At 35.7% G+C, this 18602-nt stretch overlaps 1 protein-coding gene across 3 annotated transcripts in view; it reads right to left on the bottom strand.

The window, feature by feature from the left end:
• Window positions 1-18602, bottom strand: part of NAALADL2 (N-acetylated alpha-linked acidic dipeptidase like 2) — a 1546902-nt gene that overhangs the window by 216272 nt on the left and 1312028 nt on the right. For all 3 annotated transcript variants that reach the window (XM_027540660.1, XM_027540668.1, XM_027540650.1), the window contains one exon: window positions 9746-9841. In XM_027540660.1, the coding sequence (XP_027396461.1) occupies window positions 9746-9841 (96 nt within the window). The remainder of the gene's footprint in view (window positions 1-9745; window positions 9842-18602) is intronic.

An 18602-nucleotide genomic window follows, 5' to 3' on the forward strand; every position in this document is an offset into this window, starting at 1 on the left:
AATATATCAAAACATTAAAGGTACTTGGAAGACAATCAGATTTGCTCATTTGGATTAGAAATCAAAGTCAGGTTTTCTAATCATTTAAAGAACTACACCAGAAATTCTATTAGCTCATGAATACAACATGCCTTTGAAATTCAAGAAAATGAATAAAAAATATTTGGTCTTATCCTTTTCCTCTTACTTTATACAAGACTATGGAGCTAAATTTTTAAGCTAGAGCTGAAAATTATATCTCAAGAGAAATAAAATCATTTTGTATTTTAGTCTGCCTCTATATTCTTTAGTTACAAGTAGGGTTTTTTAAGTTTTCAGCTACCATGCTATAAGAATCTTTATATTATAACAACTGGTACAGCTATAGTTTAATAATGACATTTAAAGATACCTGTAGATTCCTATTTTCAAATCATGTTTTTAAAATTAAACCATGGAACTTTTCAGGCAAGAATAATGGAGTGGGTTGCCATTCTGTTCTCCAGGGTGTCTCCCCATGCCAGGGATTGAACCTGTGTCTCCAGTATTACGGTGGATTCTTTGCCTGCTAAGCCATCAGGGAAGCCCCAGTTAGCAGACTATGATTCCATTAATCAGTCATTCTGGTTAATCATTTCCAAATGAAGACAAACAGCCAAATGTAATTAATATTAACTGAAATGGTTAAAATTTTGAATTATTTATATGTTTTTCATCACTGAGGACACAACCATTAGTCTTTATTCATACAACTGCAAAACTGAGTTTAAATTTATAGCTCTAAGTAAGAGCAAATGCAACTATATTGATAGAATATAAACTATAAGAATTATTGCCTTGATTTCTAGGATTTACACAAAAACTACCTTGCTTTGCAATGCAATCTCACTATGACACTTTCTCCATATATGTAATGGAAATAAATACTATGTGACTCCTACTGTTTTCTCTTTGGGATATTGTCCAAATAATTTCAGTAAAAGATCTCTATTTTGACATCAATAAAAAAGAGGAAATGTATATCCATTTAAGAATATTTTGAAACCACATACTACTAATTATATATTAATATTACATAATGTATACTAATTAAGAATAAAAGAACTTTTGTTTTTTTACTGAAATAAGGTGGGAAAAACAATGAAAGAACTAATAAGCTGATATTTCTGGAGGAAGCTCGTAAGTGGAATTAGGTCATTTGCTGGTTTCCATGGTACCACATGTATAAAGTATTTTTTTTGTTTTACTGGATGCACCATTCATACTCAGAAGTTTTAAAATATAACACAGAAAACTTAGGGTTCCAGAAGAAAAACACTGTTAGTTCAATAATATTATAGGTAGTACATTTTCTCTGACACCCAAATGCTCTATATTCACATTTGATTTTAAAGCTCTTTTCTTGTAAACATAGCTATAGTGTTTTTTCTTTGTTTAAAATACAAGTTATCATTCAACATTTATGAATGTCTATTATGGCAAAATTTTAGCAATAAAATGATAACAATATATTAAATCCCAAAATATATAAAATAAATGTGATTTGTTGCTCAGTTGTGTCTGATTCTTTGTGACACCATGGACTGTAGCCTGGCAGGCTCCTCTGTGCACAGGATTCTCCAGGCAAAGATTGGAGTGGGTTGTCATTTCCTAGTGGAGAAGGCAATGGCACCCCACTCCAGTATTCTTGCCTTGAACAGTATGAAAAGGCAAAATGATAGGATACCGAAAGAGGAACTCCATATTTTAGTTAATGTGAATAATGTTACTGACACTATCAATATGGAGTAAACAAATATCTCTTTAAGATGCCACTTTCAATTCCTCGGGGTATATACCAGGAAGTGAAATTGGTGGATCACATAGTAACTCTATTTTTAAATTTTTGAGTTTTCCACAGCAGCACTACTATTTTGCATTGCCACCAATAGTTCACAGGGGTTCTGATTACTCCAGATCTTCACCAACATTTGTTATTTTCTGCTTTGTTTTGTCTCATGATATTAGCCCTTTTAATGGGTGCAAGGTGGTGGGTGGATATGCTTTTGAACATTTCTTCCTAAGTTGGCTTAAAGCTCAACATTTAGAAAATGAAGATCATGGCATCCGGTCCCATCACTTCGTGGGAAATAGATGGGGGAACAGTGGAAACAGTGTCAGACTTTATTTTTCTGGGCTCCAAAATCACTACAGATGGTGACTGCAGCCATGAAATTAAAAGACGCTTACTCCTTGGAAGGAAAGTTATGACCAACCTAGATAGCATATTCAAAAGCAGAGACATTACTTTGCCAACAAAGGTTCGTCTAGTCAAGGCTTTGGTTTTTCCTGTGGTCATGTATGGATGTGAGAGTTGGACTGTGAAGAAGGCAGAGCACCGAAGAATTGATGCTTTTGAACTGTGGTGTTGGAGAAGACTCTTGAGAGTCCCTTGGACTGCAAGGAGATCCACCCAGTCCATTCTGAAGGAGATCAGCCCTGGGATTTCATTGGAAGGAATGATGCTAAAGCTGAAACTCCAGTACTTTGGCCACCTCATGAGGAGTTGACTCATTGGAAAAGACTCTGATGCTGGGAGGGATTAGGGGTAAGAGGAGAAGGGGATGACAGAGGATGAGACGGCTGGATGGCATCACTGACTCGATGGACGTGAGTCTCAGTGAACTCCGGGAGTTGGTGATGGACAGGGAGGCCTGGTGTGCTGCAATTCATGGGGTCGCAAAGAGTTGGACACAACTGAGCAACTGATCTGATCTGATAGTATTGTCTCTCTATAGATTCCATGAAACATTCTACCTTGGGTCATTAGTCCTCTCCATTTTGCACTTGGTCCGCATTATGAGTACTGTCTGGGTAACAACATCTGAATCATCAGTGATGATCAAAATGTTCCATAACATATGCTACTCAATGCCATAGTCACTAGCCATATGTAATCACTAAACATGAGAATTGTGGTTAATGAGATGGAAAAAACAAAAGCCTAATCTAATATAATTTATTTTAATTTAATTTAAATCAACCTGTGACTAGTGGTGATTATATCAGATAATGCATTTCTAGATCCTACTTCTTCCTGAACTCAAACCTAACATGTCCCAGTGCCTCCTTTGAATGCCTTATAGCATCCAAAATTCCACATATCCAACATCAAACTCATTATCACTTTGTTCAGGCCAGTGCACAATTTAGTTAGTTCAATAACACTAACTTTGTCCAAGATAGAGCTATTCAAATGATCCTTTACTATTCATTCTGCTTCATGTTTCATATCTAGTAAATCACGTATCCTGTCATTTAGTCTTAGAAATCACTTTCAAATCTACCTTCTGTTTTCTAAAATACATAACATCATTTCTGACATATTACTAACAACAACCAGCTCTTTAAAGAACTCTTGGTGGAAATTCATTGATATTAAAATAAAATTGGAATTCTTAAATTCCTCAAACATCAATTCTCTGGTGAATTCTTCAAATCTCTTGTGCTGTGCCTAGTCACTCAGTCATGTCTGACTCTTTGCAGTCTCATGGACTGTAGCCTGTGAGGCTCCTCTGTCCTTAAGGATTCTCCAAGCAAGAACACTGGAGTGGGTTGCCATACCCTCCCCTCCAGGTGATCTTCCCAACCCAGGAATCAAATTCAGGTCTCCTGCATTGCAGGCAGATTCTTTCCTGTCTGAGCCACGAGGGAAGCCTGAATCTCTTAGTCAGAGGTAAAATCTCTTGAAGTAAAAGTGCCACCCTCTCCTCTCCCATTCTTTGTCCATATTACTATCATATTGTTTAGTAATTACATTGAAATATTTTGCTTACATTGGATCCACTCAGGTATGTAAATTGTTGTGCATTTTAAGTGGTTTTGTTTCACCCTTGGCTTATAATAGGCTACAATTAATAGAATGTTTAGATAACTAATAGTGATTTATGAGCTAAATGTTAAAGATTTAGAAATATAATGAGAAAATTCCTAAGTGTAGAAGGAGAAATAAGCCTATTTCAAAACATAAATCCATGGTGATTTTTATTCATTTGTTAAAAGATTAAGCAGCTAAGATTTATATTGGCATTTCATTTATGTTTAGTCTTTGGAAGAATTAGTTTGGCTTCTATGATAAGTTGAAAAAACAAATGTTATTTTTAAGGTAATTATAGAGGATAAGAAAAACATCTTCAACATTGATGTAAGATGTTGCCCGTAGGCAGTTTTATACTGTACCACTTAACTATCATTGAAGCATGATAAATTATATATTTTGGCATCAATAGTGAGGCCCATTCATTATTTTCTTAGGTTTTATTCTTTATAACAAAAAGAAAAATTCCAAGATAAATTTAAACTTTGTAAAACATTTCTTTTTTTAAAAAAGCACTACAGGATACATTGGAAAACTAGGATTCAACTCACAGCTCACATCCCATGCATAAGTGCCATTTATTTATTTATAATTTGTTTCAATTCAAAAAAGCACCAATGATAAATTGTTAACTTTTTAATACTTAGAAATTTTAATTTAATTTGACATAAATTATATTTGTGAAAAGAAAGATCCAGAATGCAGTTCTTAATTTGGAAAAAATAACAGACTGTATTACATGAACACTTATGTAAGATATATGTATTTATTATATTTATTTAATTATATAACATTAAATACATGGTTTATTGACTATGCCAAAGCCTTTGACTGTGTGGATCACAATAAACTGTGGAAAATTCTGAAAGAGATGGGAATACCAGACTACCTGACCTGCCTCTTGAGAAACCTATATGTAGGTCAGGAAGCAAGTTAGAACTGGACATGGAACAACAGACTGGTTCCAAATAGGAAAAGGAGTACATCAAGGCTGTATATTGTCACCCTGCTTACTTAACTTCTATACAGAGTACATCATGAGAAATACTGGGCTGGAAGAAGTACAAGCTGGAATCAAGATTGCCAGGAGAAATATCAAAAACTTCAGATATGCAGATGACACCACCCTTATAGCAGAAAGTGAAGAGGAACTAAAAAGCCTCTTGATGAAAGTGAAAGTGGAGAGTGAAAAAGTTGGTTTAAAGCTCAACATTCAGAAGATGAAGATAATGGCATCTGGTCCCATCACTTCATGAGAAATAGATGGGGAAACAGTGGAAACAGTGTCAGACTTTATCTTTTTGGGCTCCAAAATCACTGCAGATGGTGACTGCAGCCATGAAATTAAAAGACGCTTACTCCTTGGAAGGAAAGTTATGACCAACCTAGATAGCATATTCAAAAGCAGAGACATTACTTTGCCAACAAAGGTCCATCTAGTCAAGGTTATGGTTTTACCAATAGTCATGTATGGATGTGAGAGTTGGACTGTGAAGAAAACTGAGTGCCGAAGAATTGATGCTTTTGAACTGTGGTGTTGGAGAAGACTCTTGAGAGTCCCTTGGACTGCAAGGAGATCCAACCAGTCCATTCTAAAGGAGATCAGCCCTGGGATTTCTTTGGAAGGAATAATGCTGAAGCTGAAACTCCAGTACTTTGGCCACCTCATGAGAAGAGTTGATTCATTGGAAAAGACTCTGATGCTAGGAGGGATTGGGGTCAGGAGGAGAAGGGGAAGACAGAGGATGGCATCACTGACTCGATGGATGTGAGTCTGAGTGAACTCTGGGAGTTGGTGATGACAGGGAGGCCTGGCGCGCTGCTATTCATGGGGTCACAAAGAGTCGAACACGACTGAGCGACCGAACTGAACTGAACTGAAATACATGGTTGTGTTATAGTGTTGTGTATCAAGTTAAAACTTTTGCTGGGAGAATAAGGACTAGTATCTTCAATATTTCCATTACTTCTGATTTTTTGAAATTGGAAATGGCAACCCACTCCAGTGTTCTTTCATGGAAAATCCCAGGGACAGGGGAGCCTGGTGGGCTGCTGTCTATGGGGTGGCACAGAGTCAGACATGACTGAAGCAATTTAGCAGTGATATAACATCAGTAATAGCTGTGCTTTATCATTTTATAAAGTGTTCCTCATATTTCATATTATTTTCATAATTGGCAGTAACAGAATTGATACCCATCTATATCTTTTTTGTTAAAAATCCAGTGCTATTATAATAATACACTACTATGTGAAATAGCAGAGAAGGCAATGGCACCCACTCCAGTTCTCTTGCCTGGAAAATACCATGATGGAGGAGCCTGGTGGGTTACAGTCCATGGGGTCGCGAAGAGTCTGACACGACTGAGTGACTTCACTTTCACTTTCCACTTTCATGCATTGGAGAAGGAAATGGCAACCCACTCCAGTACTCTTGCCTGGAAAATCCCATGATGGAGGAGCCTGGTGGGTTACAGTCCATGGGGTCGCAAAGAGTCGGACACGACTGAGCGACTTCACTTTCAATTTTCCCTTTCATGCATTGGAGAAGGAAATGGCAACCCACTCCAGTGTTCTTGCCTGGAGAACCCCAGGGCCGGGGGAGCCTGGTGGGCTGCCGTCTATGGGGTCGCACAGAGTCGGACACGACTGAAGCAACTTAGCAGCAGCAGCAGCATGTGAAATAGGAGTATACCAAACATGTGATATACTCAGATAATACCACTATTATCCCCACTAAAACAAAATATTCTAAAGACCTCAACCTTTCACAAATGAAATTTTATACTCCATTTGTACACATTAACTAATTAATATATTCTCAGCATTTAATTAATTTAGTTATATGTTTCCATGTCTAATTTATTGTTTATTTTCATATTTAAAGGAAAAGCTAAATGCAAAAAATGCAGGTAAGGTACTACTTAGAAGACATTAATACTATTATTTTTTAATGCCAATAATTATACTCAATTATATATGTATTGCATTTCCAGAGAAAGGTACACAACATCTTTTCAATTTCACAGAATCCTAGTGAGGAAATCATTATGAGTATACTTCTTTTTGATGTAGACAATAAAGTTCTACTAAACAACATAACAAATTGGGAAGCAAGGCAGAATTAAAATCTATATTTCCTAGTTTTGCACTCTAGTCAATCCCTCTATATTTGTACCTTCATTTTGTTGTTGATCAAAGAAAATATGATTTTTAAAAAGTATCTATTAAATGCTTGTTTTATGGCTCTACAAGTTCTTCTAATAGTGAGATAAGACTGAACTTCCAAAGCACAATTCTTCCCTTGGCCTAGGTCTACAACACTGGTGGTTACTGCAGGTAATTGTGACTGAGGAAACAGTATCAACATTAAGTAAATATGTGTGGTCCTTAAAAAGTGTCACAGAATACCTGATTCTGCACTTTAGGTTTCAATTTTTCATCGACAGAATTCTTTTCATCATCCATCTAATGGGTTAAACATTAGTGTGCACAAGAAGTACATTTAAAAATAACTGTAGAACATGTACCATATATGTGTATAAATTTGTGTCTTCACTCAAATAGTCTCTTATTCTCTGTTTCAAACTGAGTACTGATTTCATATTTATATGCTCAGGCCATGCTCTATGCTCCCCTACTCCCTTTCTCACCCAGTCATTCTTGCTTCCTAACATTCTCTCAGGAGATGAAGGATGGCTAAGATCTCACATGACAATAGTCAATGTGTGTTTTTACACCTAAAATCTAAACCTTAGAATTTCCTATCACTGGGGATTTCACATGTTAGACGTGAAATCATCTCATTATATATCTGATATCAATATGGTCTCAAATTTCCCTTTCTATAAAAGTTTATGAATTTCCTGATCCAAAGAAAAGCAGAAAAAATGGAGAAAATATTATTGTTTCATTGCCCTAAAAATCCTCTAATGCTTTACTTAAAAATAAGTAAATAAACTTAGGCTCTACGTAACCATATGATGATGATGATGATGATGATGATGATGATGATGAAAGTCGCTCAGTCATGTCCGACTCTTTGCGACCTCATGGACTATATAGTCCATGGAATTCTCCAGGTCAGAATACTGGAGTGGGTAGCCCTTCTCTTCTCCAGTGGATCTTCCCAACCCAGGGATCGAACCCAGGTCTCCCACATTGCAGGTGGATTCTTTACCAGATGAGCCACAAGTGAAGCCCAAGTACCCATAACATTTGAACAAATATACACATACATATAAACACACACACACCCTCACCCAAATACATATAGATATAAATATTTACATAGATATATATAGATAACAGATATGTATTTTTCTTTCTCTCTTTGCATATCAGGAATACAATTAAGATTTTAAATGCTAAGGACTTATTATTTGGGGGCCCCTTCTATTTTATTGTATCCAAGTAACAATGATGATCGGAGGATGGATATATTCAAAACTAAGCCAAGGAAATAGATTAGACTGGAAAGGAAAGAATCATAAATGTAGTTAAATTTAGAAATCTTGATCTTAGGAGAATTTTACATAAACTGTGGTCAAAATTTTACTTATTTTAAAAGTTCAGAAAAAAATAAATGTACAAATCTCTTAAAAGCCAGAGTACCTAGAATTTTAGTTTTAGTATTCTGAATTCATTCTATTGCCAATCACTGAGTTCAGTTATTATACCACAATTCCTCTTTCTAAAGCATAGAAAGAGCCATGTAAAATTTCACTAAGAAGATGTAAAAAAGACTCAGTATTTTATCTAAGCATATATAAATATGGATTGTTTTAAGAGTACTGAAATATCAATATTCTGTTCAAACTCTATCCCCCAAAGGCAGGCTATAATTGGTTAAATCAATAGTTGGTAAATGTAAAAATTCACATGATGTCATATGTTCTCGGAACATTAAACTAATTTGCTCTACACTGTAGAATTTAATTTTCTTCATTCTATAAACTCAAAGTCAAGTATTTATCATAAACATAGATATAAGCATCATAGAAATAAATCAATTAATATAAATGCAGTCTAACTTTTTCTTTAAGAAAACGGGTCATTTTTTTCTGCAGTGAAGTACAATGAACCATGCAACTTAAATATTGGAACAAATCTTTGAAGATACAGAAATTCAAAGACTCATTTTGTATTGTCCTTAATCTGAGGTAAAGGAAGTATACTTGAGAATATACCACAAGTCTATTTTCAAATTAAGAATTTTATTAAGAATCTATTTTGGTAGTATATATAAAATGGGATACTACTCAACCATACACAAAGAATAAAATTTTGCTATTTGCATCAACATGGCTGGACTTGGATGACATTGTACTAAGTGAGATATGTCAGACAGGAAAAGATGAACACTTTATATCATTTATATGTGGAATTGAAAAAAATACACCAAGCTAGTGAATTCAAAAAAGAAGTAGACTCACAGATAGAGAACAAACTCGTGATTACCAGTGGGGAGAGGGAACTGGGAAGAGAGATAAAGGGGCAGGGAAGTACAAGATACAAACTCTAATGTATAAAATAAGCTACAAGGATGTATTGTATAGGACAAGGAATATAACCCATATTTTATAACAACTATAAATGGAGTAAAATCTTTAAAATTTTGAATTACTATTGTATACTTGTAACTTACATGATACTGCATCAACTATACTTCAATTAAAAAAATAATTGATTTTTTAATATAATCATCAGCTATTAGTCTGTTTGATCTTGATAGAATTGCTTATTATCCTTACTCCATAGTAAAATAGGAGGTATTTAAAATCCTCTCTAGTATACTCTAAAAACAAATATATATATAGATTTCTCACTTGAGTGGCTATTTTTCTTTCCTCCATTTACTAACTGAAAGAACAAAACCTCAACTTTTTCATGAACACATTCCTCTCTTACCTTGGTAATGGTCTCATGAAGATTGAAAAATGGATCCATTTCTTCAATTTTTGTTGCATGTTTAGGAAAAAGAGCCTCAGAGAGAAAACTTGGACCCTGTGGAAAACCAGAAAATTAGCATTTTAAACTCTTCATTGATTTTGTTTTTCAAGTGCTTACTGGATATTCTTTAAAGCTATAAAAAGACTCTAAATTGCGTCGAGGTTTCTGTTGATTGTTGGGTTTCATTCTACTGATCTAATTAATCATGAGATGTTCATAAACTAAAATAAGTAGATTCTATAACTTGACATTATATGTATTTATCGCAGGGTGTTTTCTTTGTCAGAAAAGATCATTATTTGCATTTCAAAAAAGGGGGGTGACAAATTGCAAAGTTATTACAGAGTAAGATACATTGGCTGCAAAACCATATCTGAAACCCTTTTCAGATATGATTTTGCAATGTAATTCTTTAAGCAAGCATTAATTTCTATGCTTAAAGGCTAGTAGAATGGAATGCTTTTGAATAAAACTAAGTCTTGGCAACAAGGTACATAATATTATAAATATTGTAAAACTTCAAAACTATAGTAAGATATATTTTAGATAGAATGAACTCATGAGGTTATGTGCTGCTGATAACATAAAAGATATTGTATGAGACACTAAGAGTTAAGATGGTTGAAATAAATCAAGATATTGTAATTAATAATTTTGTACTTGCAGGTATAGAAAAAATTCAGATTACAAGAAGTCATGGGGTGCTGATAATTCATTATGGTCTAAATATTTATTGCCCTCCTCCAATTCATATGCTGAAATACTGATCTCCAAAGTAACAGTATTAGGAAGTGGGGCCTTAAGGATGTGATTAGATGATGAGGGTTCTGTTCTCATTGGGATTAGTGTCCTTATAAAAGAGACCTCACAGAGCTCCTTAGTCCCTTATATGAGATAAAACAAGAATTCTGTCACCTGGCGGAGGGCCTTTACCTGACCATCAGTTCAGTTCAGTTCAGTTGCTCATTTGTGTCTGACTCTTTGCGACCCCATGGTCTTCAGCACACCAGGACTTCCCGTACATCAACTCCCGGAATTTACTCAAACTCATGTCCATTGAGTAGGTGATGCCATCCAACCATTTCATCCTCTGTCATCCCCTTCCACCTTCAATCATTCCCAGCATCAGGGTCTTTTCCAATGAGTCAGCTCTTCACATCAGGTAAACAAAGAATTGGAGTTTCAGCTTCAACATCAGTCCTTCCAGTGAACATTCAGGACTGATCTCCTTTAGAATGGACTGGTTGGATTTCCTTGCAGTCCAAGGGACTCTCAAGAGTCTTCTCCAACACCACAGTTCAAAAGCATAAATTCTTTGGCACTCACTCCAACTCTCACATCCATACATGACCACTGGAAAAACCATAGCCTTGACTAGACAGACCTTTGTTGGCAAAGTAATGTCTCTGCTTTTGAATATGCCATCTAGGTTGGTCATAACTTTCCTTCCAAGGAGTAAGCATCTTTTAATTTCATGGCTGCAGTCACCATCTGCAGTGATTTTGGAGCCCAAAAAGATAAAGTCTGCCACTGTTTCCACTGTTTCCCCTGTTTCCCCATCTATTTGCTATGAAGTGATGGGACCAGATGCCATGATCTTTGTTTTCTGAATGTTGAGCTTTAAGTCAACTTTTTCACTCTCCTCTTTCACTTTCATCAAGAGGCTCTTTAGTTCCTCTTCACTTTCTGCCATAAGGGTGGTGTCATCTGTATATCTGACGTTATTGATATTTCTCCCAGCAATCTTGATTCCAGCTTGTGCTTCATCCAGCCCAGCGTTTCTCACAATGTACTCTGCATATATGTTAAATAAGCATGATGAGTATATACAGCCTTGATGCTTTCCCTATTTGGAACCAGTCTGTTTTTCCATGTCCAGTTCTGTTACTTCCTGATCTGCATACAGATTTTTCAAGATGCAGGTCAGGTGGTCTGGTATTCCCATCTCTTTAAGAATTTTCCAGTTTGTGGTGATCCACACATTCAAAGTCTTTGGCATAGTCAATGAAGCAGAAATAGATGTTTTTCTGGAACTCCCTTGCTTTTTTGATGATCCAACAGATGTTGGCAACTTGATCTCTGGTTTCTCTGCATTTTCTAAAACCAGGTTGAAAATCTGAATGTTCACAGTTCACATATTGTTGAAGCCTGTCTTGGAGAATTTTGAGTATTACTTTATTAGCGTGTGAGATGAGTGCAATTTTGTGATAGTCTGAGCATTCTTTGGCATTGCCTTTCTTAGGGATTGGAATGAAAACTGGCCTTTTCCAGTCCTGTGACCACTACTGAGCTTTCCAAATTTGCTGGCATATTGAGTGCAGCACTTTCACAGCATCATCTTTCAGGATTTGAAATAGCTCAACTGGAATTCCATCACTTCCACTAGTTTTGTTCATAATGATGCTACCTCACCATGCTGGCACTCTAATCTTGAACTTCCAGCCTCCAGAACTTGAGAAATAAATTTCTGTTGTTTATAAGCCACTCAATCTCTGATAGTTTGTTATAGCAGCTGAAATGGACTAGGACACTACCTCAAACAATGCTCTCGTAGTATTAAGCTTGTAAATATACTATGAAATTATTATTATCTACATATAACTTTTATTTGAAAACCTTAAGTAACTAGAGTTATTTGTCTAGAAAAAATATGTCTTGGTATAGGATATAAGTAATTATGGAGATGATGGAAAAAAGCAAGATGGTAGATAGGTAAGTTTTTCTAATTTTATCATGGGAATGAGATTAAATCTAGTCAACAACGACCACAAAGGGTAACACATTTTATTTGAATTCTTTTAGAACTATTTATTAGATGAATCCAGCAGTAGAACAAATTACTTTGGAATCTATCAATGGTGGGAAAGAAAGTTAGGATGATATAGCTGATAGACTCAGAATCCATATAGATGAGAAATGAAACGAACATAATTATAAGTCTCTATACGATAAATAATTCTGTGATCAAGCATATTCTTCACTCTTTATTTTGACCAATACTATGATTTTTTTTTTAAGTTATTTAGTTATTTGCTCTAGCATATGTGCATTTTTGGATAAGACCACAAATCAACCAAAGAGCTTACCTATCAAGACTTATAGCTTATTTATCAAAACTTGTTTATGTTCCTCTCCTCATTTTGCTTACCATTCTAAAACTAATTTTAGAAACTGCCCAGTTCCAACCAGCATTCCACTTTTTAAGACCTGCCATAAAACCACACAACTAAGGCTTAAAATAAATCATAAATGCCCTCTCCTAATTTCTCCCCATTCTAAGAGATGACTAAGATTCTCTGTTATGGGTTGAATAACTCATATGGTGAAGTCCTAGCCTTTAGTACCTCAGAACATGGTCTGATTGGGAAATAAGTCACTGCATATATAATTAAGTTAGAATGAGGTCATATTGGAGTAAAGTGGGTCCCTACCACAATATGATTAGTGTCATTATATAAAAAAGGAAATTTAGAGACAAATTTTTACACAGAGAGTAAGCCATGTGAACATGAAGGCAGAGATTGGAGCAATGTGTCTGCCAGCCAAAGGAGTACAAAGAGTGCCCCAAAACCACCAGAAGCTAGGCAAGAGGCTTGGAACTGATTCTCTGTCACGGACCTCAGAAGAAACCAACACTGATAACACCTTGAACTGTCAAGACAACATATTTCTGTTGTTTAAGTCACTCAATCTCTAATGCTCTATTATTCAGGCCTAGGAAACCAATACACTCAGTCAAGGTGGTATTCTTCTTTACTGCAATAAGTATAATACATTTAACTTTGTCTATCAATTGGGTTTTGTTTTGGTATTTTGGGCAGTCATTATAGAATCAGGTTAAAATTCTGATTTGCCATAGTTCTGTGGCATCTTAATCTCTAAAGGATTAGTTACAGCAATTAAGAAACTTTGGAGATTTACATACTTCACAGAGATGTTGTGAACAGTCAAAGCCTGCTAATAGGACACTGTTAAAGGCACTGATGATGTTCCTAAAAACAATACATATCATAATAATAATGATGAGAGTGTTAATGTTGTGGTAGTGATTATGGTAGGATGCTGAGCTAAAGGAAATCCAAAGACTCTATTTATGATCCTCAGAGAAAGTGTACAATTTGCATGGATATATCTTTGAATTGATTTTAGTGAAAGTGTGACATGGACAATTTGTGGCATTCATTGTCATTTAATAATTTAACTTGAAGTCCTTAAAAGTTTGCCACAAGAGTAGTTGTAAATAAACTTCTTGAATTAATTTTATCTTATTAGTATATCTAAGACTTTATAAATAGTGCAAAATTAAAATACCAGCAAGCCTCAAACTGAAAGATCCCATAAGAATATAAATTGGGAATTATAATTAATGAAGTTTTATTGAACTTTCAATTATTCAAAAGCAGAACATTTTGATTTAAATCATCCATATGTGTCTTATTCTCTAATATAAACCCCTTCTCTATTTTGTTCCTTCACCTGCCTCTTACATATGATTCATATCATTTTTTCTTTCTAGTGCATTTTTTAAATCATTAAAAAAATATGCTCCTAACACTTACTATAGGAGAAGGCAATGGCACCCCACTCCAGTACCCTTGCCTGGAATATCCCATGGACCGAGGAGCCTGGTGGGCTGCAGTCCATGGGGTCGCTAAGGGTCAGACATGACTGAGCGACTTCACTTTGACTTTTCACTTTCATGCATTGGAGAAGGAAATGGCAACCCACTCCAGTGTTCTTGCCTGGAGAATCCCAGGGACGGTGGAGCCTGGTGGGCTGCCGTCTATGGGGTCGCACAGAGTAGGACATGATTGAAGCGACTTAGAAGCAGCAGCAGGAGCAGCAGCAGCAACACTTACTATATGTCAAGTGCTACACTAAATACAGAATATAGTGCTTAACCTCATGGAGTTTAATTTAATGGGATTTGAGTCCATAACAGATCAAAAATCACTGTCTTTGAAAATATTGACACTACCATTATTTTTCATGTATATATGAATATAATAATCATCATTTATGAACAAGTTTTTGCATATCCTGACATAAAAAAGTAATGAAAAGATTTTTTTAAAAAGGGATATATTCATTGTGAAAGTTTTTCACTGCTATCACATTAACTATGAGTGATGGCTGTTTGATAATAGCTCCCATCTGTTGATGAAGGGAGGGAAGTAAAACACCCTTAACCATTTAGAGAGCACTTCTATTTAGAAAAATTCACTGATAGACAGAAATGAAGGAGTAAACCAAGATATGCAAAACTTAATTGTGTAGGTATGCCACGTGGAGATCATAGTAAAAATATTACATAAAAAGGGATAGTGATAAGAAAAATCTATCCAGGATCTCATTTGAAATTCAGTTTTTCTCCCTAGTCTCTAACTTACATGTCCTTTCTGTAACATTTAGCAATATTTAACATACTTTCCTTCTTTCAACTCTTTTGCCCAAAGTCCATGATTTGACTCTGCTAGTTCTCTATGTATAATTTTCTACTTATAACTGGATCCTCTTTTAATTTTTGAGCTTTTAATGTTTCTAGGTGGACTGTACAGTCTTCTATTTTCACAGACTACCTAGGTGGTTTGGTCTACTTTTCTGGCTTCAACCACCAATCTCAGGTTGACAGTTCCTAAAGCTTTAGCTAAATTCTTGTTTTTAGTTCACCATTTTTTCTGCAAGATTTTTCAGACACATCAACTCATAGTCCAAATCATGAGCATATGTTCCTCCACTGTCACCTTCATTTCTTATCTTGGATAATACCATAATACCCACATTTTGCCCAAATGTGAAATTTTATACTATACCTGACTCCAATTTGTTTCACCCTTAGTACCTCAGAACTACATTAGCCAATTTCCTTCTAATCCATATGTTTAGACAATTCTCTATAAGTTCTTATTTGTTGCCATAATACAGTTACTTATTACTTTTACCCAAACTATGGTCCTTACTGTCTGTAGATGTAAGTCCAAATTCATTAGTATATTTCACAAACAAGCCCCAACATATCTTCTTTCATCTTTAAACACGTCTTTCTTTCCCATAAGCTCATTTGGATGATTTCCATATAGCTACTGGTTAAGTCACAGCAGTCGATTTATCAAACCTTAAATCTATCCTTACCTTCACTATCTCTGTCCCTTTATGCCATTTCTTCTGCCTGGAAAGATTTTTCTTTCTTTTTCTTTATTTGTTTATCATGCTTCTTTCTATAACTGTTTTTCTCAACCCTTGAAAACCCATCAGAATTCATATTTTTCTTGTCATCTTTTCCTATCATTTTGTATGTGATTTTTACTTATCATTTATTATATCTTTGTTATATTTCTGTTTTTATCACTATGACATGAGCCTTTTAAGACTAGAGTTTTTTTCTTATTAAAGTAGTCTAAAACTGCCAGGCAAACTTGAGTAATTAATCTCTCGGAATTTTCCTCTACAAACTTGAAATGTAAATATATTTGCCCTCCTAACCCCAGAAAGTTCAGGTCAGGATCAAGCAAAATAACAAATCATATAAATACTCAGTAAGGAGAAAAGGGCTACACTAATACTGGGTGATTTTTTATTTTTATCACACTTGCCAGGAATTGCTTTTCTATATAACCAAGAGTCAGGATTTTGAAATTTAAATTACTAAAATTTTGTATTTGAATGCTAAATAACATCACAGACTCAATGGACATGAATTTGAGCAAACTCTGGGAGAGAGTGAAGGACAAAGGAGCCTGGTATACTGCAGTCCATGGGGTTGCAAAGAATCGGACATGACTTAGTGACAACATACATATATTCCCTCCTTGTTGAGCCTCCCTCCCATGGCCCCACCCCAGCTCTCTAGGCCATTACAGAGTACTGAGCTGACCTCCCTCTGTTATACAGCAGATTCCCACCAGTTATCTATTTTACACATGGTAGTATGTGTCAATGTTACTTTCTTAACTCATCCCCGACCCTGCTTCTCCAGCAGTGTCCACAAGTTTATTCTCCTCATCTCTGTCTCTATTTCTGCCATGCAAATAGGTTCAGCAGTACCACTGAGATTTTTCCTGGCATTAAACAAGATGCACAGCCCAATGTCTGAAACATAGTGCAACAAAAGAGCCATTGATATTCTCGTGACTAGATATTCTCGTGACTAGATATTCTCGTGACTAGACTTCCCTTTCTTGTTTTCTTCCTTTTATGAAGATAGTGAAGGACAAAGGAGCCTGGTATACTGTAGTCCATGGGGTCATGAGTTGGACATGAATTAATGACTGAACAACAACAGCAAAACAACAAAAACGTGAAACTTCGCTTTTAAAGTCTACAGTGGCTAAAGTTTGAAAACCATTTCTGTAGGTGATAAGAAATCCTTAGAGGGTTTTGTAGAGAGTAAGTGATATTTTCAAGTGTGTATTCAGGATAGGGACACACTGATACATATGTGGGGGATAAATTTAAAAGAGAAATTGTGGAAACAGGAAGTACAGACAGAAGGCTATTGCTGTAATAAAGTGAGAAAGAGTCAGAGGTTAAGCCAGGACAGTGGAAAGAGAAATAGAGAGGAGTAGATATGTTTGATAAGTGTTTGAGATAAAATTGGTAATACTTTTCAGTTAATTGGATTAGAAATCTTAAAAAGGAGCCAAGATTGCAAGTATTTCTAGATTTGATAAAATGAGTGATAAACATTGGCAGTGATATGTTCGTGGATATCCATATGACACCCCCCTTATAGCAGAAAGTGAAGAGGAACTAAAAAACCTCTTGATGAAAGTGAAAGAGGAGAGTAAAAGTTGGCTTAAAGCTCAACATTCAGAAAACTAAGACCATGGCATCTGGTACCATCACTTCATGGGAAATAGATGGGGAAACAGTATCAGACTTTATTTTTGGGGGCTCCAAAATCACCGCAGATGGTGACTGCAGCCATGAAATTAAAAGACGCTTACTTCTTGGAAGAAAAGTTATGACCAACCTAGATAGCATATTGAAAAGCAGAGACATTACTTTGCCAACAAAGGTCTGTTTAGTCAAGGCTATGGTTTTTCCAGTGGTCATGTATGGATGTGAGAGTTGGACTGTGAAGAGAGCTGAGCGCCGAAGAGTTGATGCTTTTGAACTGTGGTGTTGGAGAAGACTCTTGAGAGTCCCTTGGACTGCAAGGAGATCCAACCAGTCCATTCTAAAGGAGATCAGCCCTGGGATTTCTTTGGAAGGAATGATGCTAAAGCTGAAACTCCAGTGCTTTGGCCACCTCATGTGAAGAGTTGACTCATTGGAAAAGACCCTGATGCTGGGAAGGATTGGGGGCAGGGAGAGAAGGGGACGACAGAGGATGAGATGGCTGGATAGCATTACTGACTCAAATGGACATGAGTTTGAGTGAACTCCGGGAGATGGTGATGGACAGGGAGGTCTGGCGTGCTGTGATTCATGGGGTCAAAAAGAGTTGGACACGAATTAGCAACTGAACTGACTGACTGATCCTAAAAATATTTTAATCTAAGAAATACTGATTATAAGTTATGGGCTCTTTCATCATGTGAGTTTTAGAGATTAAAATGTAGATTTTCAGTACATTTATTCAGTTTTTCTGTTTGAGTACCTTGTGTGAGAACTGAAATCTCACTTTGGTCAACTGACTCTTAAACATGCACTTATATTTAAAACACTATATCAGATCAGACAATTCTACTATTTCAATAATATACAGTCTAAGAAGCTTAGTAGGCACATTCACTACTTCAAAACAATAATTAAACTACTTATGTGAAACACTTTTCTGCAGAAGTAATACCTACACAGCAAAATGTCAAGA

The sequence above is a fragment of the Bos indicus x Bos taurus genome, chromosome 1 (assembly GCF_003369695.1).
Source record: "Bos indicus x Bos taurus breed Angus x Brahman F1 hybrid chromosome 1, Bos_hybrid_MaternalHap_v2.0, whole genome shotgun sequence".
NCBI lineage: Eukaryota > Metazoa > Chordata > Mammalia > Artiodactyla > Bovidae > Bos > Bos indicus x Bos taurus.